At 42.9% G+C, this 23,751-nt stretch overlaps 1 protein-coding gene across 2 annotated transcripts in view; it reads left to right on the plus strand.

Annotated features, from left to right (window-relative positions):
* GABRG2 (gamma-aminobutyric acid type A receptor subunit gamma2) overlaps positions 1-23,751 on the plus strand; it is a 342,923-nt gene that overhangs the window by 220,476 nt on the left and 98,696 nt on the right. For both annotated transcript variants that reach the window (XM_073649530.1, XM_073649531.1), the window contains exons 5-6: positions 729-811; positions 13,820-13,957. In XM_073649530.1, the coding sequence (XP_073505631.1) occupies positions 729-811; positions 13,820-13,957 (221 nt within the window). The remainder of the gene's footprint in view (positions 1-728; positions 812-13,819; positions 13,958-23,751) is intronic.

Consider the following 23,751-nt stretch of genomic DNA (forward strand, 5'->3'; position numbering starts at 1 on the left):
CTGCAAGTGGCTGTCAAGGTTTGGATGTATTTTTGAATAGGCGAGCCAGCTCTGTGAAGCCATAACTGCTGTTTATTTTCGGTTCTTACCAGTGGTCTCAAAAGCATGTGAATCACTACAATATACTGTATATTTATATATATATATTTCTATACACATATTATATATACATTTAATAATAATACTGTATATCACACTTGGACTGTGTTAGCCATAAGGTTTCATATAACATACCATCTATATACACTCTTTGTGTTTCTATAAGTGTGTGCTTTTATAAATGATGGCTCTCATGTAAACTGATTACCAGAGAGTAAGCCGTTATGGGTAATACATGCTGTGCTTTACTCTGTAGCCTCAGGCGCTGCCTAGCAAGCAGCCTTTAATCTGGGGCGTGTCTCATTAGAATACAGCACACTGAGCTGCCAACCTCAAGATGGCCGCTCCCATGTCCTGTGATTCTCATAACATAATTCCTTTTTTCACAGTCATTATTCTTCCAAAGGAGATTTATTCCATGTTTATTTACACATACAGTCGCCTTCTTATGATACAGTATATCTTAGTATGTGTGAAGGTGATAGGTCTTTAAGTGTATTTGTAGAGAGTGATTTTACTTTATTTGAAATAGGTTTTTATATTTAATTCGTTAATTCAACACATTACAAAATTGCCAAATTTAAGTTAATCATAGTGAAGGCATTTAACATGTATTTTTGTGCTTGCAGGCTTACCATAGACGCTGAGTGCCAGCTTCAGTTACACAACTTTCCGATGGATGCACATTCCTGTCCTCTGGAGTTTTCGAGCTGTAAGTATTACAAGCATGGAATATAATATACAGTATTTTATAGGAACATTAGAGAAACTGCAAGAATTAGAAACAGGAAAAATTTAGCTCTGTATGAACTTTTTGTATGGCGTAGTGATATTTTTAAACAGGTTGTCCAGTACTTTTACATTAAATCTTGAGTAACGAGCATGCTCGCTCATCACTATTTATTAGTCATTACTAGAGATGAGCGTTGTTCTACTCGAACTGTTCGCCAATCTCAAATTCGAGCTGTTTTGGGCGGTGTTCGAGCCGTTCGGCGAACACGAACAATTTGAGAAAAATTCGGCTGTTCGAGGTTATGTTCGATAACTGTTCGTGCACCAAAATCATAACTGGATTTTTTCTCAGTAATGATGAAAATTAATGTTAATACGCAGTTTGAGTGTACAGCGGGGTGGGGGGAGGGGCAGGGGATGGATCTCTGCAGGAACAATGAAGATCTCCATTTTTTTTTCTCTTTCCCGCATTTGCAGTGGGGAGGTGCAGTCTGTCAGCCTATCAGCAGCGCACACACGGAGCGAAGTGCTTTTTTTCACACAAGCAAGGGCATGTGTCATTGGCAGTGTATGTCACATGTCCTTGCCCTATAAGACCCAGCCATTTTCCCCGTCGCCACCATTTTCTCACTGCTGCAGCTGCGTGTTAGACGGCACCGCTGTTGCTGTGTGCGCTATACCTTGTTAATTTCAAGCCAATTTTCGCACAAATATACAGATAGCTTGGGAGTAGGGAATAGTTGTGATTGCAGTCCTTTTAAGGACTAGGTTACAGCATTTCCTACGACTTTTATCAGGCAGGTCTGTGCTCTTAAATAGATAGGTTGTGGGAGTTATGACTAATTGTAATTGGAGTCCTTTTCAGGACTAGGTTACATCAGTTCCTATCAGTTTTTGCCAGGCAGGTCTGTGCCAGTGCTGTGCAAGTTTTTTTCACAGCATTTGGCTGAATCTAGCAAAGCTAATCCTTTTTGGCCTATTGCAGAGTGTGTTAGTCAGTGGAGTAGCCTATCTGTGTTGCAAGATATACCACCTGTGTATAGAATACCAATTTTTTTACTGCACCTAGTGAAGTAAAATCTTTTGGGCATAGCATCATTCTATTAGTCCATCTATACTGACCTCCATCAGGTTGCAAACTGAATCTAATTTTTTTCTGCATCCAGCTCTGAAAAAATATTTGGCCTTCTAGCAGTGTGTCGGACTTTCTCTATTAGTCCATCTATACTGACCTCCATCAGGTTGCAAATTCAAAATAATTTTTATCTGCATCTACAGTACCTCTGAAAAAATATTTGGGCTTCTAGCTGTGTGTGGGACTTGTTGTATTAGTCCATCTATACTGACCTCCATCAGGTTGCAAACTGAATATATTTTTTTCTGCATCTACCTCTGAAAAAATATTGGGCTTCTAGCTGTGTGTGGGACTTGTTGTATTAGTCCATCTATACTGACCTCCATCAGGTTGCAAACTGAATATATTTTTTTCTGCATCTACCTCTGAAAAAATATTGGGCTTCTAGCTGTGTGTGGGACTTGTTGTATTAGTCCATCTATACTGACCTCCATCAGGTTGCAAACTGAATATAATTTTTTTCTGCATCTAGCTCTGAAAAAATATTTGGCCTTCTAGCAGTGTGTCGGACTTTCTCTATTAGTCCATCTATACTGACCTCCATCAGGTTGCAAATTCAAAATAATTTTTATCTGCATCTACAGTACCTCTGAAAAAATATTTGGGCTTCTAGCTGTGTGTGGGACTTGTTGTATTAGTCCATCTATACTGACCTCCATCAGGTTGCAAATTGAAAATAATTTTTATCTGCATCTACAGTACCTCTGAAAAAATATTTGGCCTTCTAGCTGTGTGTGGGACTTGTTGTATTAGTCCATCTATACTGACCTCCATCAGGTTGCAAACTGAATATATTTTTTTCTGCATCTACCTCTGAAAAAATATTGGGCTTCTAGCTGTGTGTGGGACTTGTTGTATTAGTCCATCTATACTGACCTCCATCAGGTTGCAAACTGAATATATTTTTTTCTGCATCTACCTCTGAAAAAATATTGGGCTTCTAGCTGTGTGTGGGACTTGTTGTATTAGTCCATCTATACTGACCTCCATCAGGTTGCAAATTGAATATAATTTTTTTCTGCATCTAACCCAGCCAATAGTTTTGGCCTAATACCACAGTTTGGCCACTCAGCTCTGCTCGGTTACCATCCATTGTTTTTTTGTGCAAACAACTCCAGAGTTGTGAATTAGTTAACCACCAAAATGAGTGGAAAAAGGCCTGCTGCTGGTTGAAAGGGGAATAGGCGTGTTGGGAAGGGGAAAATAAGGTTGTGTCCGTGGGGTAGGTGTTAAAGCAACAGTAACATCTGCAGAAGAAAGACCATCTTCCAGCCAAACTAAAATGTCTACTTCTTTTAGCGGACAATGTGATAAGATCCCTTTCTTACGGCCACGCCAATCGCTACAAATTCCAGATGAGGCACAAAAACAGCAGGTGCTTCAACGGATATCAAGTGCTCCTTTAAGTGGGCTCTCCTCCACATCAACTTCAACATCACAAATACTCCAGTCCTCAAAGGTGTCACCCAAATTGCACTTGCTTCCTCACAGCTCCCAAATCTCCAGCTGCCCGTCTGAGTATGAGGTAGAACAGATGGTTGAGTCTGCAGAGCTGTTTACTCATACTATAGCCTGGGAATCACAGGTCGACTCCAGTGCTTCTGTGAATCCAGTCGAGGAAATGATCTGCACTGATGCCCAGAATCTTTATGAGTCGGATCCAGGGCCAGACGCAGAAGGTTCTGACCATAATGTAGACCCTCATTCCCAAACTGTAACTCCTGTTGGTGGAGACAATGAGGAAGACGATGATAAGACTCAAATACCTGATTGGAGCGACAACTTTAGTTTTTTGTCAGGGCAGGAACAGGTTGGCTCTGAGGACGACGGGTGTGATAACACACAGGGTGATGATGATGAGGTTGGAGATCCCACTTACTGTCAACCCACAGTCAGCCAAGAGATGAGGTCAGCAGAGGAGGTGGAGGAAGATGCTAGTGACGACGAGGTCAGGTTGCGCCTTCCTGGACAGAGATGTAGTACTGGAAGCCGTCAACAACTGCATCCTCAAACACAACTCTGCCTCTCACCACAAGTCGTGGTGGCTCTTCAGGTCGCATGGGTGCTAAGCCTTGCATAGCCTGGGCATTTTTTCAGATCGATAAAGATGACCCAACTCGTGTTATCTGTAACATTTGTCAGCAAAAGCTAAGTAGAGGCCAAAAAATACATAGTTTGAGTACTTCATGCATGAACCGGCACATGGACATGAAGCATAAGTTGCAGTGGGAAGCTCAGTGTGCTACAATGCGGCCTAGCCGGCCGGGCCAACCACCGTCTGCCATATCTTGTGCATCCGCGGCCTCTTCATCCTCTGTGACTGGGGGGACAGCAGTCACACCTGTTTTGGGGTGCAGACCTGCCACCTCTTTACCCGCAACAGCCAGCGTGATTGGCAGGTCATCATTTTCTTTGGAGGTGGTAACACCAGCTGGTGTTGAGCACTGTCCGACATCGATAGCACCACCTTTGGATCAAGGCAACCTAACATGTCCGCCTGCATCTTCCTCACAGACCGGCAGTTTGCCGGGGGCACCCTTATCAACCCCGTCTAAGCACAATAGCCAGCCCTCGGTCCCTCAGATGTGGACAAGTAAAAGACCATTTCCTCCTAGCCATGAGAAAGCTAAGAGGTTGAATTTCACCATCTGCAAGCTCTTGGCTACAGAAATGCTGCCTTTCCGCCTGGTGGACACAGAGGATTTTCGAGACCTTATGTCCGTCGCAGTGCCCCAGTACCAGATGCCCAGTCGGCACTACTTCTCAAAGAAAGGTGTGCCTGCGCTCCACCAGCACAACATCACCGCTTCTTTGAGAAACTCTGTGTGTGACAGGGTGCATTTCACCACAGACACTTGGACGAGTAGGCATGGACAGGGGCGTTACATATCGCTGACTGGGCACTGGGTAACTATGGTGACAGCAGGACAAGGGGCTGCTGTCCAAGTCTTGCCGTCCCCACGAGTTGTGCGTCAATCCTCTTTATGTCAAAGTTCCTCCACTGCTTCTGCCTCCTCAACCTCCTCTCGGTCTTCCACCTGCACCCAAAGCCTGTCTGGTCATGCCACAAGCTTTCTAACTGCGCAGAAGGGATCCTGCACACCTCCTTACTATGCTGGCAGTAGGGCTCAACGTCATCAGGCGGTTTTTACTTTGAAATGTCTGGGAAATGTGAGTCACACAGCTGAGGAGTTGTGGTCAGCTCTGGAGAACCAATTTCATGAATGGTTGTCTCCACTGGACCTGAAACCAGGGAAGGCCGTGTGCGACAATGCTGCAAACCTGGGTGCGGCCCTTCGCCGGGCAATGTCACACACGTGCCTTGTATGGCTCACGTGTTGAACCTGGTTGTCCATCAATTTTTAGCCCACTATCCCAGACTAGATGGCCTTCTGCAGAGGGCATGGTCGCTGTGTGCTCACTTCCGCCGTTCGCATCCCGCAGCTCAGCGACTTACATCTCTACAGAAGTCGTTGGGCCTGCCACTTCACCGGCTAAAATGCGATGTGCCTACCCGGTGGAATTCAACTCTGCACATGTTGCAGCGACTGTGGCAGCACCGACAAGCCCTGGTGCAATACGTTCTGACGTATAGCCTGGGCCAACGAGATTCAGAGGTGGGGCAAATCACGCTGGAGGAGTGGTCTCAGATCAGGGACCTATGCACCCTTCTGCACAGTTTTGAAATGGCGACGAAGATGTTTAGTGCTGACGATGCCATTATCAGCATGACTATTCCGGTGATTTACATGCTGGAGCACATGTTAAACAGAATTCGGAGTCAGGTGGTGGCACAAGAGGAGGTGGAGGAAGTAGAGGAGGAGGAGTTGTATGGGGAAGGGCTAACATCTGCAAGGTCCAGACGGTCGGCAGCACCAAGGCGGCAGGCATGTGAGGGTGGGGGAGATGGTTTTACCAGGGCGCATGGTAGCAGCCAAACTAGTGAGGAAGGTGCAGGAGCCCAGGAAGAAGTGGAGGACGAACTGATGGAAGACTCATCAGATGAGGGAGACCTTGATCACATTTCTTTTGTGCGAGGTTGGGGGGAGAGGACAGAGGAAGAAGCATGATTGTTACCTCGCCACCAACACAACAGGGACTTGGTGCTCCTGGATGCGCAACACACATGAGTGCCTTCTTGCTGCACTACCTGCAACATGACCCTCGAATTGTGAGAATTAGAAATAATCCTGACTACTGGGTTGCCACACTGTTAGATCCCCGGTACAAAAGTAAATTTGCAGAAATTATTCCTGCCATAGAAAGGGATGCACGCATGCAGGAGTATCAGCAGAGACTGTTGCAGAATCTTACATGTGCTTTTCCACAAAATACCAGTGGTGCACGTAGTGAATCTCACAGTTCCAACTTGCCAACCGTGGGACCGTCAAGTGTTCAGCACTCAAACCGTAACAGAACCACAGTATCTGCTGGTAACATCAATTTTGCGGAATCATTTCACCACTTTTTTAGCCCATCCTTTGCAAGGCCACAGGAGACAAGAAGTCTGACAAATAGTCAACGCCTAGAGACGATGGTACAGGAGTATCTCCAAGTAAACATTGAAGCCACGACTGTGTCACTGGACCCTTGCTCTTTTTGGGCTTCCAATCTGGATAAATGGCCGGAGCTAGCCACTTACGCCTTGGAGATCTTGTCAAGCCCCGCAGCCAGCGTTCTGTCTGAACGTGTGTTCAGCGCTGCTGGTGGTGTGCTGACAGATAAGCGCACGCGGCTCTCCACTGATAATGTAGACAGACTCACGTTCATAAAGATGAACAAATCATGGATCCGAAACGACTTTTCTACCCCTGTGTCATCCTGGGGAGAGTAAAAGCTTGATGATTGGTTAAAATCACCCTACCAACCGTTTTAAGCTTTCAAATTACTAATCATGTTTATCTGTATCTTGACTGGAAAATAATTTGGGCTTTGTAGAAGTGTGCAGCACTGATCCTATTAGGCCATCTATAATAAGCTCCACCAGATTTAAAATTAAAAATAATTTTTAGCTGCATCTAGCCCGGAAAATAATTTTGGGGCTCCGAGATGCGCAAGACACATAAGTGCCTTCTTGCTGCACTACCTGCAGCATGACCCTCATATTGTCAGAATTCGAAGTAATCATGACTACTGGGTTGCCACACTCTTAGATCCCCCAAACTTTTCGATCAACCTTTTCATTTTAATAAAGACCAAAAAAATGGTCATTTTTGAAATTATAAGCATTAGCAGGTTGTTAGAAACTGAAATCAAACAGTTTTCAACTCAAAACTTTATTGTAGGTGATGTTACATTTTCACATAGGACCCCTTGTTCGAAAGGAGCTTCTGAACTCTCTCGTCCATTGAATTTGTCAGGTTTTGGATGGTTTCTGCTTCAATTGTTTTGCATGAGGACAGAATACCCTCCCAGAGCTGTTGCTTAGATGTGAACTGCCTCCCGCCATCATAGACACTCCTTTTAATGATGCTCCAAAGGTTCTGAATGGGGTAGAGGTCAGGGGAGCATGGGGGTCACACCATAAGTTTGTCCCCTTTTATGCCCATATCAGCCAGAGATGCAGATGTTTTATGTGCAGCATGAGATGGTGCATTATCATGCAGAAAAATGATCTTGCTGTGAAATACACGGTTCTTCTTCTTGAACCATGGCAGGAAGTGCTGTTTGAGAAAATCCACATACATTATGGAGTTGATCTTTAGCGCCTTCAGGGATCCTAAAGGGGCCGACAATCTCTCTCCCCATGATTCCAGCCCAAAACATTACTCCACCTCCTCCTTGTTGGCGCTGTAGCCGTGTTTGCGTGGGGTGTCCATCAACCAGCCATCCTCCACTCCATCCATCTGGACCATCGAGCGCTGCACGGCACTCATCCGTGAACAAAACAGTTTTGAAATCAGTCTTCATGTAATGTTTGGCCCACTGGAGCCGTTTCTGCTTGTGTGAAGTGGATAGAGGAGGTCGACAGGATGGCGTATGCACAGCTGCAAACCTCTGAAGGACCCTGCATCTTGTTGTTCGGGGGACGTTGGAGGCACCAGCAGCTTCAAAAACTTGTCTGCTGCTATGACAAGGCTTTCTTGCCGCTGCTCTTTTAACCTGACGTAATTGCCTGTAGGAAAGAATCCTCAATTTGCCCTTATCAGCACGCACACGTGTGTACTGTGAATCAGCTACATACTTCTTGATTGCCAAGACACTTCATCCTGATCATCGCACAATGTTGATTGTAGTCATGCCTTGACCTAAACACTCCACAATTTGTTGCTTCTCAGCAGCCGACACATCCTTTTTCTTTCCCATTTTGGCAGAAAATGTAGGCTGCTTAATAATGTGAGAGAGCCTTCTTAAGTAGTCTTGCCTTTCATTGGACACACCTGCCAAACTAATTAGCACAGGTGTCTGCAATTGCTTACAGTGATATAAAGAGCCCTGACACACATCACCATCAATGAGCTTAACTGACAAACAAACAAATTCTTCCCTTATCACTCCTAAACACTTTTTGCATAATAATTTGGAACGCAGTGTACATGTGCTTTTCCACAAAACACCAGTGGTTCACGTAGTGAATCTTACAGTTCTAACTTGCCAACCGTGGTCTGTATGGAATTGTTCAATAAAGGGCCCAAAATTAAGATAACATAGATGGGAGAGGTCTCTATGAATAGGAATTCCTAAGTATTTGATACCCTGTGAGAGCCAGGCAAAGGGAAAGTTGGACTGGATGGAATCCTATATGGATTTGGGGAGGGAGACATCGAGGGCCTCAGACTTCGCTGCATTGATTTTAAAATTTTACCATGTAACAAAGTGATCTATTTCAGCCATAACAGCAGGGATGGATATATGTGATTGAGTGATATATACTAGGACATCATCAGCAAATAGAGAGCACTTGTACTCGGTGCCTCCCACCTCAATCCACCTAATATTGGGGTTATGGCGAATTGATGAGAGCAGGTGCTCTGTCACTAGGATGTATAAGAGAGGGGACAGAGGACATCCCTGCCTTGTCCCATTGGTGATTGTGAAAGGTGATGAAAATGTTCTGACGCACCCCCTGGGCCTTGGGACACCCGGAGCCGGACCCTTTTTGGTGGATGCTGGTGGTTGTAGTCTTCGTGGCGGCGACCCGGTTCCGTGGCTCAGGGCGGTCAAACCAGTGGCGGAACTATTTATGTGGTTTTGATGTTTAAATGTCCGACTATGCCACCCGTGGATTGCGGTCAGAGTGAACCGCCGCTACAGGGCAGACCGCTGAGGCTGGTTTTGTGGGTGCAGCAGAGCGTAGCATAACTCCCCACGGGAGGAGTATAGCCTCAGGGCAGTGTATGCGGAGGATGGGGGTGATGGTGCAGGGCAGCAGCAGTAACGACACGGAGTCAGTGATGCAGTCCAGGGCCTTTACTCACAGTTCTTATTATCCAGACCACGTCTGCAGGTAACGGCTGCCCACGTCGTACTGTGCTCACCAGGTGAGGGGATCAGACAACTCCCAGATAACTTTGGAGCACTTCACAGGACCCCCTTTGTGTGTCCTTTGTCTGGCCTTTCTTACCAACACTTCTGTCCGGCTGCCTCGGGCCTCCTCTTGGTAAACTTGGCGCCAGTTTCCCTGACCCTATGTGGTGCCTTCCTAGCGGGTGTAGCGAGGGGCTGCGCCACATAAAATGTCAGAGCCTCCGGTTTCTAGCTGAGGGTCGTTTCCTGCCTCCACTAGTTCGGGGACCGGTCTCCCCCTTTGGCCTGACCCCTCCACGCAGGTGGATTCGGGCGTGCGGTGGCGACTCGCCCGTCCGCACCCCTGGGATCCCTTCATTCCTCGTTCCTGGAGCCTTCTCCGCTCCTCTTCCTTCCTTCTCCCTCTTCCAGGCCTGGGCCTCTGTTACTAGGCCCGCCTCCGGAGCAGAGCTCATGCAGAGCCCCTGCTCCCTGCCACTTCTGCTCAAACTTCTCTGCACTGAACTAAGATGGTGCCCACTTTTTATACTCCCTTCTCAATGCACCCAGGAACTGCTTCCTCCCTGCTCCTGCACTACAGGGTTCCCCTTCCTCAGTGTTCCCTCCCCCTACTCCAGCCAGGGACAGGGACTGTCGTGCCCATCTCAGGGGCATATTGGTCGCCCTGCCCCACGGCAATGTGGTGTAATGCATGCAGGTGTCGGGTCCTGATCCACACTCCATCCTTACCTGAGAGTGAGATATCACACCTCTGGGTGAGGTGCAATACCTCTGTAGCAAACGAGCCCTCAGGGTGCTACAGTTCCATTTATCTTCAGCCTAGGTGACGTATTGCGATACAGGGCCATGATTTTGGCTATAAAAGGGTCCCCTAGACCCCTACCCCAAGCTTTTTAAGAGAATCATATATGGCGTGCCAGGAGACTCTATGGAATGCTTTCTCAGCATCCAACGAGAGTATCTAATTACAAATTTTTAACTGCATCTAGCCCAGGAAATACTTTGTGCCTAGTAGCAGTGTCTGCTAGTCAGCGGATTATCCCGGCTGTTAAGCAAGCTACACCACCTGTAGTTTAGACACTTAATTTTTTCAAAGGAAATGCTTCGGGACCATGGGATACTTAGTGAAGAGCATCAGGAGGCACCCCAAGGCATAGGGGCTGGGACTGGCAGTAGGATGCCTTGCGGTGGACAGCCGAGCTTGATCCTTATAAAAGCTTTTTAACTGCAGCAGCTTTAGTGGACGCTACTGGAGCTGGAATTACCGCGGCTGCTGGCATGAGACTTGCCCTCCAATAGATCCTTGTAAATGGATTTAAAGTGTATTCATTCAAATTAGAGAGACAATTTAAATTAAAAAGCTTAGAGCTGCCTCCACCACAGGGGGGCTCGCTCGACCCACCAGCGGACAGGCACCAGTTTTGGGAGAGGGGGGCTGGCCGTCAGGGTTCACCGCGGCTCTGGCACAAACCCGGCGACACGGAGGTGGCACGGGCAGGAGCGGACTGGCCGTGTCGGCTTCTCACTTTTTGGATTTTAGAAGGGCATGACATGCCTATATCTGTGTCTCCCCCTCCTTTTACTCCTCCACCTCTTTTATTTTCGCATGACTATATGTACTTGTCACTTTTCCATGTGTTAGTTATGTCTTCTGAGCAGTTTGTCAGCTTTTGGACAACTTTGAAGGTGTTTTCTATGTGTTTCTATGTGTTTTTGTTTGCCTGCCATTGGTTTTAACGGTGTTCGAAGGTGTTCGACGAACAGTTCGACGAACACACGGGTGTTCGACGAACCGAACCGAACTCGAACACTACGGGGGTGGCTCAACCCTAGTCATTACATTTCTTAAACTATTAGTCATTAAATTATTTTGGAATTAGGATATATATGTATCTGAGGGTTTGAATACTTATGGCCATGTGATATTTCAGTTTTTCTTTTTTAATAAATTTTCAAAAATTTCTACATCTCTGTTTTTTTTTCAGTCAAGATGGGGTGCACAGTGTACATTAATGAGAAAAAAATGAACTTTTTAGAATTTACCAAATGGCTATAATGAAAGAAAGAGTGAAAAATGTAAATGTGTATATATATATATATATATATATATATATATATATATATATATATATATATATATATACAGTTGAAACCAGAGGTTTGCATACACTATATAAAAATACATATATGCATGTTTTTATCAATATCTGACATGAAATCAGAATAAACCTTTCCTGTTTTAGGTCAATTAGAATTACCATAAGTTTAATATTTGTCAAACGCCAGAATAATGAGAGAGATAGAATGTTTTACTGCAATGGGTAGTAAAATTATTGATCTCCAATGAAGCCTAGCCAAAGACTGACTACATGTATGTTTCATGTCAGCAACGGGTTAAAGGGAATGGCCAAATATGTTGGAGTCAGGATTTTGTAGTAATAGTTATTTATTTCTCACAGACTCCTATGCTTCCTCAATGCTTTGTCACAGAATAGCTGCTGATGGGATGAATATTAGTACCATATAGCATATACTCCTGCATAGCTCCCATTGCATTACACAGGAAGGCGCTGTACGATGTTCTATTTGTTAGTGCATGGAAAAATCACAATATTGTAAGACAGGTGCCGGAATGCAACGCACAGAGACACAAGGCGGGAACAGTCAGGGATTGATAAAACCACTTTATATGTATAACAATTATTATGCAAGGGGGTTAGTACCAGGGATAACAAGCATCAGCTTGGAATAACAATAAGAAATAGTTTCAGTGAATAACAGTAAAGTTCTTTGCAAAAGTGTGATGCACCCAGTCATGGGAGACACCACGTGGATTCTCTTTCTCTTTATGTGGCGCTAGCGGGGTTCATCGGTTCTTCCCGCTAGGCCACAAGTCTCTTCCGGATTAAGTCTATCAAATCCCGTTTAACCTCTCACGCTCCAACCGGCCCCCTTCCAACCTGAAATCCTAATCCCAACTGTCCCCGTTACCGTGAGTGAGAATTGGAAGTGACGGCCCTGTTCACTGGTGTGATTCCTCTGCGGTTGCTGGTGCATCTCTCCTGTTGCAGTCCTCTCTCAGCTCTTCTCGGCTTGACTGTCGACGGTAGTCTCTCACGCTTGGGGTAAGGGGGTCCAGACCTTGGTTCTTGACAGGCGGCGTCAGATCCCGGAGAACTTACTCAGTGTATGGCGCAGGTCCTGACTCTGACCAACATGTTCAGGCCTCAGGGCGCTTCTGTGAGGAGTCTGGAGCCTCTCAGGTGATGTAAAACTCTGGTGCAGTGCAGGCCTGTCACGCTGGGCTCTGCTGTCCCTCTGGAGCATGTCTGGTCCTCTCTGTAGCCTGGCACCAAATCTTTGGCTGCAGCGTCTTCTCCGGTGCACATCCGCACCTTGCGCTATCTTGGTGCCAAAAGCCCCCTGCAATCTATCTCACAAGGCTTTTATACCCAGGAAACCCTCTGGGTCACATGATCAGGTCCAGCACACAAAGTCTCTCCCCCTGCAAATCTGTTAGCACCATTTGGTTCATTTTAACACAATTCTTTGTTTTACTTTCACTTTTTTTCCATCAGAGGGTGGTGTTTGCTTACAGTTACTTAGTCTTTCTTGTCCATCTCTCTACAATATAATAAATGGCAATAAACTGCAAGGGGCAGACAACCCTATAAGAAACATATAGTTAAATGGAATCTGTCAGTGGGATCAACCCTCCTAAGCCGTCTATATGAGCATGTAGGTCATAGAAAGTTGAATAAACTGATACCTTTATATCTGCGATCCAAAATCTTGTTCCAGAGAAATCCACGTTATTTATATGTAAATGAGCTGTTAAGATCTATGGGCCAGACATACAGTAGATCTCCCTGATAATCTGCCTTCAGAGCTTATTTTATATAAAAAGATGGCATTACCAGTGTGAGACATGTAATGACTGACAGTCTGCTCTCTTGATCTACATGTGTCACATTGGCAACCCCACACCCCCTTTCATTTAAAATAAGCTCTAGAGGCAGACTCTGAGGCACATCTGTATCTGGCCCATAATCCTGAATAGCTCATTTATATATTTAGAATAATGTGGATGTCTCTGGAAAAAGACATTGGATCACAAATATCAAGGTATCATCTTATTCAACTTCCTCTGGCCTACATGTCCATGTCAACGGCTTAGGAGGGTTGATCCTACTGATAGATTCCCTTTACTGCCAAATATCTTATGCATGTGTAGATATGTAGAAGTACGATGTATGGAAACTCTTGCAAACATCAGAATACAAAACTAGTTAACTTGTGAGATATTTCAAGATACTTTTTTTCTTCATCATAAATCTAAAGAAAGTCATCCAGTGATTCTGATTCATTCTTATAATTACATTGAAGATGGGTACCCAAAAGAAGAAATCATCTATCAATGGAAGAGAAGCTCGGTTGAAGTAGGAGATGTTCGATCTTGGAGACTATATCAATTTTCATTTGTTGGGCTACGAAATACAACAGAAGAGGTGAAGACAACATCAGGTAAGAAAATATGTCTCCATAAACATCAGCACCCGGAAATGGTTATTTATCCCTTTGCAATATGTTGAATCCACTTTGGGCTGTATTATTTTAAGAGTATCTGCTAGTGTATTTTTTTAATAATTCAGTAGCATACATAATAACAAGAAACTTGTCATATGCTGTATCTTTCTATCCACATTTCCTGATCTTTGCAAATATCTACCTGCCTAATCCCAAAAAATAAAACAATATTGAAATGGAAAGGAAAAGCAGGTAGGTCCTTCTGCATTTTTCAACTCTTAGGCTGGGTTCAGATAACCATATGAAAACTTCGACCAGTCATGTCCTCCAATTGTGACTTAGACTGGCTCCAAAAGCAGCTCCGTGTGCTCGTCCAAATATAAAATGAGTGGAAAAGCTTTCAGAGATGTGCATGCACTACTCAGGTACTTAGATAGGTTCTTAGATACCTTAGATACCAATCTGACAACTCTCGCCCAGGCAAAACAGAATTCACGCTTTGCACTGACGAGGGTCAGTACCCCGAAACACAGTGTCTGCAAATTGAGTTTCTGGTATTGGCTTTTATCCTAATGCATGTGATAAGGCTCGTCAAAGGGTCATTATTGACTTTTAGGATTGTTACTTCCTGTAGGTGGCACTAGCGTTCTGGTCCTCTTCCTCTCTGAAGAGACAATTTTCATATTTCCCAGATTAGCATTGCGGCTTTAAAATTCTCCTCACCTTGACATGCTTAACATGTCGCTCTCCGTAAGGAGAAATGTTATCCCTTAGATACCGGTCTGAGGCTTCTCGCTCAGCCAAACCAGAACTTACATTTTGCACTGACGAGGGGCAGTACCCCGAAGCACAGTGTCTGCAAATTGAGTATCTAGTTCTGGCTTATATCCTAAGTCATGTGATAATGCTTGTTAAAGGGTCACTATTGACTTTTAGGATTGCTACTTCCTGTAGGTGACACTAGAGTTCTGGTCCTCTTCCTCTCTGAAGAGACAATTTACTCAGGCTGGTAAATCTGACCCGCGTACGGCATGCTGTGATGTTCTTCATACACACACATACACGGTGCGTGAAAGAAAGTGGTCATCTGAACAGTCCCAATGATAAAACAAGTGTCACTGTGCTGTCCATGTGATATCTGATTTTAAAATCGGACAGCAAGCATCTGTTTTTTATGTTCCTCTGAAAGGAGCCCAGTGTGTATTAATGAATCATCAAAGGAAAAATAAGTGGAAATTAATTTTTCAAGGTTTCCATTTAATTTTCCAAAACTTAAATATAGATAAAATTCTTGTACCTGTTATTAAGATTATGTGTAAAACTTTAGACCCACAAAAATGTCCTGCAAATTTGATCTTGGGCAAAAAAATTTGAGATGCTGAATTTGAACAAAAAAATTAAATATAGGGTAAAATGACTTGAAAAGCAATTTTTAATAAAAAAAAAATATATGTAGTAAATATATTATACTCCTCCATATAACAATAAAATTACAATGGTTAAATTGCAAATTTGCTTAGAAATCACATTTAGTGCTGATGGAAGCAGAAATCAAAATCATCCAAAAAAAGAAAATATTGTGAAAAGGGCTGTATCTAGTGATGAGAAGATAAATCTGCGGAGGATCGAGTTCATGTCAAATTTCTTGAAATGTGCAGTTTAACATGAATTCAAAAACTTTCAGATCCAATTTATGGTTTGTAAAAAAGAAAAATGCCCAGGACCATTTCCATCACTGCTCAAGCAATAGAGAGCGATTTAATATCATTTTGCTTGGCTGTGGGGGCTTCCTCTCTTTCTCATGATCATAGGGGTTGTCTCTCTCTCTCCTGTAGATTGTAAGATCTTATGATTAGTGGAATCTTCTCTCTATCTCTCTCTTCAGTAGAATGTAAGCTCTCATGATCTCTCTCTCCTATAGAGTGTAAGCTCTTTAGGTTATGGGATTCTCTCTCTCTCTCTCCTCACCCCTTGTGTATTTTCTGAGCAATTACAATCTTTTCAGTATTGAGATTTGAGCAAATTTATTTGCCTCAATTTTGAATTTCAAAAAATCTGCTCATCTCATCTCAAACCAATGCCAGATTTACATAGAATGGTCTGACCAGTCCATAAGGCTAGACTGTAGCCATTTAAAAGCCATCATTGGCCCATCCAGATGGGTCATAAAAGTGCATTTATACCTGACAGCACGGATGGTACCCGGGTCTGGAGAAGAGGAGACTTTCTTCCAACCCGGGTACCATGGTGCCTGCAAGTAAAAGGAGAATAAAGTAAGAAATAAAAACTATTCATAGTCACCTCTCTGGTGGCCCCCGGTCTCCTCCTGGCCGCGTCCTCTCTCCTTGGTGTCCCATGGTGTACTGGCAGGACCTGCGGTGACGTCATTTAATCAGCTGATGGTCACGCGACCGCTGACATCAGCGGTCAGGTGATGCCAGTACACCGCGGGACGCCGAGGAGAGAGGATGCTGCTGGGAGGAGACCGGGGGCTGCCAGAGAGGTGAATATAAGGTTTTTTATTTCTTTTTACTTTTTTAGTTCTTTTTTTTACTTTAGATGCAGTATTTGAAGCAGAAATCTCCTCATAAATTGGTTACACAATATAAATCCATGCCAGTTGCATGGATTTATATTCTGTGACCAAATTGTCAAGCCCTTTTCCAAGTGATGCTAAAATCGTTTGGAAAAACGCTTGAAAAAAACGCATGCATAAACGCATGTACAAACGCTGAAAAAATGCATGTAAAATCCGCATGTGTTTTTTCTGCCAAGGAGATGCAGAAATGCTCAAGAAATTGCTGCTTCAAATCTGTATCATGGCACATAGCCTTATAGATAATCCAGTGTGCAGAGGCTGCCATTGTTCTCAGCAGCACAGATCCTGTTTACACAGGATAATGAGCTGCAATGAACAATGACCAAAAGAAAAAAGCTAATTTAAAGCAACAAACAAGTGTTTTGCTCCTTCATCGAGTGATCAACAAACACTTTAGACTGCATGGTTATCATAGAACAAACATTTCTAGGTGCAGTGTAAATTAAACTTTAGTCTTGGGTTTTTGCAGACTAGTCAATCTCTGGAAAGCATGGGCTACAGTGGGACAAGGTCTAGCACTTTAAATATGTTTAATTATGTTTGCATTGTTACATGGCCTATTCTACTTATAATTATAGTTTAAATTACATTAAACAAAAGTTATGTTTTAGTCATTTCACCCCTTTTGAGATTGATTTTGTTAGGTGAATTTTTGGATCATTTGTACCATTAGCCTTGGTATATGTGTTCACTGTTTTGACATACTGAATTATTACACATTCTAGACTGTAAATGTATAGATTTCTGGGTTGTTAAAGAGAATCTGTCAGTAGGATCAGCCCTCCTAAAATGTCTATATGGGTACATAGGTCATAGGAAGCGGAATAAAATTACACCTTGATATCAGCAATTCGATGTCTTATTCTATAGAAATTTATGTTATTCTTATATGTAAATGAGCTGTTAAGAGCTATGGGCCGGACGCTGATCTGCATGAGAATGTGCTTCCAGGGCTTATTATAAATGAAAGGGTGACTTAACTGTGTGAGACATGTGATGACTGACACTTTGCTCCCATGCTGATATTCAGCTCTACAGTGAGATCAGAACTAACAAAGTACAGCAGAGCTTACACAGTAATAAGACTTCTGTTGTACTAACACATTTGCACTGCAGGTGTCCTCAGATAGTGTTTCAGCTTCCATCTCACAGGCAGCCAGTGTGGGGGTATGAGCAGTACAGCAGAGCTGAACGCACTGCAAATGTGTTTGCAATTTGACAAGGTTCAACTGTGGTAGTTATAATTCAGGCACAGCTCTGCAACAGCATTTTGAGAGGACAAGTGCTGCTGCAAATGTTTGTAATGAGACTTAGTTAACCTCTGCTGTTCTGTGTCAGCTCTGCTGCACTGTGATAGCTCTGCTATACACTGCTAGCTCTGCTGTACTGTGTTAGCTCTGATCTCACTGCAGACCTGTGTATGATTATGGGAGCCAAGTATCAGTCATTACATGTCTCACACGGGTAACGCCCACTTTTAATTAAAATAATCTCTGGTGGCATATTCTCAGGGAGATCTGTATTTGGCCCATAGATCTTAACAGATCATTTACATAATAGAAAAAATGTGGATTTCTCTGGAATAAGACATCAGAGATCGCAGATAAAAAGGTATCATTTTATTTAGCTTCCTATGACCTGAATGCCCACATAGACGGCTTAGGGTGGTTGATCCTACTAACAGATTCTCTTTAATTGTAAAACTCAAAGGGTAGGAATGGCAGAAAGTAATGCTAAGTAATTTTCCAAGTACAATTGGTTGAAGAAAGCAACGTATTCCCTTGGTATATACAGTGCTGGCCAAAAGTATTGGCACCCCTGCAATTCTGTCAGATAATACTCAGTTTCTTCCTGAAAATGATTGCAATCACAAATTCTTTGGTATTATTCTCTTCATTTCATAGAATCATAGAATCATAGAATGGTAGAGTTGGAAGGGACCTCCTGGGTCATCTGGTCCAACCCCCTGCTCAAAGCAGGATTCACGAGATCATCTCAGACAGATGTCTGTCCAGCCTCTGTTTGAAGATGTCCATTGAAGGGGAACTCACCACCTCTCGTGGCAGCCTGTTCCACTCATTAATCACCCTAACTGTCAAAAAGTTTTTTCTAATATCTAATCTGTGTCTCCTCCCATTTAGTTTCATCCCATTGCTTCTAGTCTTTCCTTGTGCAAATGAGAATAAAGATGATCCTTCTACAATGTGACAGCCCTTGACATATTTGTAGACAGCTATTAAGTCTCCTCTCAGTCTTCTTTTTTGCAAGCTAAACATTCCCAAATCCTGCAACCGTTCCTCATAGGACATGGTTTGCAGACCAGTCACCATTCTGGTCGCTCTTCTCTGAACTTGCTCCAGTTTGTCTATGTCTTTTTTTAAAATGTGGTGCCCAAAACTGTACACAGTATTCCAGATGAGGTCTGACCAAAGAGGAGTAAAGACCGATAATGACTTCACGTGATCTAGACTGTATGCTTCTGTTAATACATCCCAGAATTGTATTTGCCTTTTTTGCTGCTGCATCACACTGTTGACTCATGTTCAGTCTATGATCTATTAGTATACCTAAGTCTTTTTCACATGTACTGTTGCTTAGCTCTATTCCTCCCATTCTGTATATGCTTTTTTCACTTTTATTGCCCAGATGTAGTACTTTGCATTTTTCCCTGTTAAAAACCATTCTGTTGGTTGCTGCCCACTGCTCCAGTTTATTTAGGTCTTTTTGAATCCTCTCTCTCTTCTCTAGTATTAGCTATCCCTCCTAGCATTGTGTCATCAGCAAATTTAATCAGTTTACCCTCAATTCCTTCATCTAAATCATTGATAAAGATGTTGAACAATACAGGTCCCAGGACGGAGCCCTGTGGTACCCCACTTGAGACATTCATCCAGCTGGATGTGAAGCCATTTATAACCACCCTTTGAGTCCGATCACTAAGCCAGTTATGAATCCACCTAACAGTTGCCTGGTCCATTGCATACTTGGTCATTTTTTCAATAAGGATGGTGTGAGATACTTTGTCAAATGCTTTGCTGAAGTCAAGATATACTATATCTACAGCATTTCCCTGATCCACCCAGTCAGTGATTCTGTCATAGAAGGAAATTAAGTTAGTCTGACATGACTTGTTAGTTACAAACCCATGCTGACTCTGGTTAATCACTTCATTCTTATCCATGTACTTACATACATGTTGTTTAATAATTTGTTCAAAGATCTTTCCTGGTATAGAAGTCAGACTCACCGGCCTATAGTTCCCTGGGTCCACCTTCTTCCCCTTTTTGAAGATAGGAACAACATTTTCTCTTCTCCAGTCTTCTGGGACTTCTCCTGTTCTCCAAGAATTTTCAAAGATTATGGAGAGTGGTTCTAAAATTTCTTCTACGATCTCCTTCAGTACTCTGGGGTGTAATTCATCTGGACCTGGAGGCTTGAACTCATTTATGTTAGCTAAATATTCCCTCACAATCTTTCTGTTTACAGATAACTTGGATTCCTCTATTCCTTTAAAAGGACAGTGAAGATCAGTTGATGTTACATTTTCTTTCTGAGAGAAAACAGATGCAAAATAGGAACTAAAAAGTTCGGCCTTCTCAACATCCTCTCTTACCATTTCTCCATTTTCATCCTGTAAAAATCCTATAGCATCTTTGACTTTTCTTTTACTTTTGACATAACCCCCAAATCCTTTTTTATTGCTTTTGACATCTCTTGCAAGCCTTAATTCATTGTCAGCTTTAGCTAACCTGATACGTGCCCTGCAGGATCTGCAGACTGCATTATAATCTTCTTTAGATATGCCTCCCTCTTTCCATTTAATAAACATTTCTTTCTTTCTTTTTAGCATGTGTTTAAGTTCTGTGTTCATCCATCCTGGTTTCCTTAAATGCTTCCCATTCTTCCTAGTTTTCGGGATTGTTAACGATTGTGCTTTGAGAATCTCATTTTTAAAAATTTCCCATCCTTCCTGGACATTTTTGTCCTTAAGGACATCCAGCCATTGGATCCCTCCTATTCTCTTTCTGAGTCTCTTAAAATCTGCCTTTCTAAAATCTAACCTTGAAGTTTGAGTCTTCACATGTCTTCCTCCTCTAGTTATCCAAAATTCTATAATAGCATGATCGCTGCCTCCTAGGGTCCCAGCCACCTTTAATTTGTCTTCAATGAAAAAACGCAAAAAGAATTGTCCTAAAGCCAAATTGGATATAATTCCACACCAAACCTAAAAAAGGGGATGGACAAAAGTATTGGCACTGTTTGAAAAATCATGTGATGCTTCTCTAATTCGTGTAATTAACTGCACCTGTAACTTTCCTGTGGCACCTAACAGGTGTTGGCAATAACTAATTCACACTTGCAGCCAGTTAACATGGATTAAAGTTTACTCAACCTCTGTCCTGTGTCAAGAAGTTTAAAGCCCATGGCACTGTGGCTAACCTCCCTAGATGTGGACGGAAAAGAAAAATTGACGAGAGATTTCAACACAAGATCGTGCGGATGGTGGATAAAGAACCTAGACTAACATCCAAACAAGTTCAAGCTGCCCTGCAGTCCGAGGGTGCAACAGTGTCAACCCATACTATCCGTTGGCGTCTGAATGAAAAGGGACAGTATGGTAGGATACCCAGGAAGACCCCACTTCTTACCCCGAGACATAAAAAAGCCAGGCTGGAGTTTGCCAAAACTTACCTGAGAAAGCCTAAAACGTTTTGGAAGAATGTTCTCTGGTCAGATGAGACAAAAGTAGAGCTTTTTGGAAAAAAGCATCAACATAGAGTGTACAGGAAAAAAAAAGAGGCATTCAAAGAAAAGAACACGGTCCCTACAGTCAAACATGGCGGAGGTTCCCTGATGTTTTGGGGTTGCTTTGCTGCCTCTGGCACTGGACTGCTTGACTGTGTGCATGACATTATGAAGTCTGAAGACTACCAACAAATTGTGCAGCATAATGTAGGGCCCAGTGTGAGAAAGCTGGGTCTCCCTCAGAGGTCATGGGTCTTCCAGCAGGACAATGACCCAAAACACACTTCCAAAAGCACTATAAAATGGTTTGAGAGAAAGCACTGGAGACTTCTAAGGTGGCCAGCAATGAGTCCAGACCTGAATCCCATAGAACACCTGTGGAGAGATCTCAAAATGGCAGTTTGGAGAAGGCACCCTTCAAATATCAGGGACCTGGAGCAGTTTGCCAAAGAAGAATGGTCTACAATTCCAGCAGAGCATTGTAAGAAACTCATTGATGGTTACCGGAAGCAGTTGTTCGCAGTTATTTTGGCTAAAGGTTGTGCAGTCAAGTATTAGGCTGAGGGTGCCAATACTTTTGTCTGGCCCATTTTTGGAGTTTTGTGTGAAATGATCAATGATTTGATTTTTGCTTTATTCTCTTTTGTGTTTTTTCCTTGCAAGAAAATTAAATGAAGAGAATAATACCAAAGAATTTGTGATTGCAATCATTTTCAGGAAGAAACTGAGTATTATCTGACAGAATTGCAGGGTGCCAATACTTTTGGCCAGCACTGTACATATGTCTGTGTGTAACTAAAGATAAAAATGGGGAGTGCAAATAACGTATCTTTACAAAACAATTTTCATATAGAATAAATGTGCCTGTCCCCTCCATTAGACATAGTCTGCAATCAATACATTGGTTTATTGCCTCCCTCTGGGCACAGCACAATTGTTAACTAGTCACTAAAGGTCAACTGTCGTATAAAAGAAAATGTTATAGAGGAGATGCAAATGTGCAAAAATAATTTCGGCATCAAGTCTTTTGTCATGTAGGAATATTCTTTCCAATGAATTTTTAGTATTTTTAAGTCAAATATAATTCAAAACAAAAGTGGAACAATTGATAAAGGAAAGTGCTAAAGTTGGCTAAATTTCAACTAATCATGCAGTATTTAATATGTAATGCAGTACTTTCTTTCTCATATAGAATGGTCATTTCTTTGGATATCCTGCTCCCTAATTTATATATTTTTCTTATGCAAATTGACTCTTCAGAGAAAAAGAGGACTTTAACTCTATAGCGCCACCTATTGGAAACAACAATCCTAAAAGTCACAATCAACCCTTTGACGAGTCATGCATTATGACTTAGGATAAAAGCCAAATCAGATTCTCAATTTGCAGACACGGTGTTTCGGGCTGTTGGTCCTCGTCAGTGCAAAGTATGAGAACTGATTTGGCTAGGTGAGAGGCTCTGGACTGAGGTCTAAGGGGTAACATTTCTCCTTGTGGAGAGTGACACACCGGCATACCAAAGTAAGAAGGCTTATTCGCCATGCAATGCTCCTCTGGGAAATTTAATATGCAAATTACCTCTTCAGAGAAAAAGAGGACTTGAACTCTATAGCGCCACCTACTGGAAGCATCAATCCTACAAGTCACAATCAACCCTTTAACGAGTCGTGCAATATGACTTAGGATAATAGCCAAATCAGAATCTTAATTTGCAGACACAGTGTTTTAGGCTGTTGGCCCTCATCAGTGCAATGTATGAGAACTGATTTGGCTAGGCTCTCTGGACTGAGGTCTAAGCGGTAACGTTTCTCCTTCTGGAGAGTGACACACCGGCTCTGGCATGCCAAAGTAAGGAGGCTTATTCACTGTGCAATGCTGCTCTTGGAAATGTAATATGCAAATTGCCTCTTCAGAGAAAAAGACGACTTGAGCTCTATAGCGCCACCTATTGGAAGCAGCAATCCTACAAGTCACAATCAACCCTTTAACGAGTCTTGCAATATGACATAGGATAAAAGCCAAATCAGAATCTCAATTTGCAGACACAGTGTTTCGGGCTGTTGACCCTCGTCAGTGCAAAGTATGAGAACTGATTTGTCTAGGTGAGAGGCTCTCTGGACAGAGGTCTAAGGGGTAATGTTTCTTCTTGTGATTTTTCTTTTGATCCCATCTCCAGCCCATTATATGTTATGGGTCCCTCACCAGCTCTGTGATTACAATCAATTTGGTTTGAGTTAACAAACTGAATTTTGAAGCAATTATCATTTGCATTTTTGTAGGATCTGCTTTTCTGCCTCAGTTAATATTCAAGTCGAGATTTGTGAATATATGTATTTTAAAGGGTAATAATATTGGTTGCTTGTATTTGTTTAATGATATAAAAGGATACAATGTGAACAGAGCCTTTCTTGGCAGCTGGGAGGAGAATGTACGATAGTATTTTTCA

Source organism: Phyllobates terribilis, unplaced genomic scaffold (assembly GCF_046119375.1).
Source record: "Phyllobates terribilis strain yellow unplaced genomic scaffold, ASM4611937v1 Scaffold_10__3_contigs__length_209671492, whole genome shotgun sequence".
Lineage (NCBI taxonomy): Eukaryota > Metazoa > Chordata > Amphibia > Anura > Dendrobatidae > Phyllobates > Phyllobates terribilis.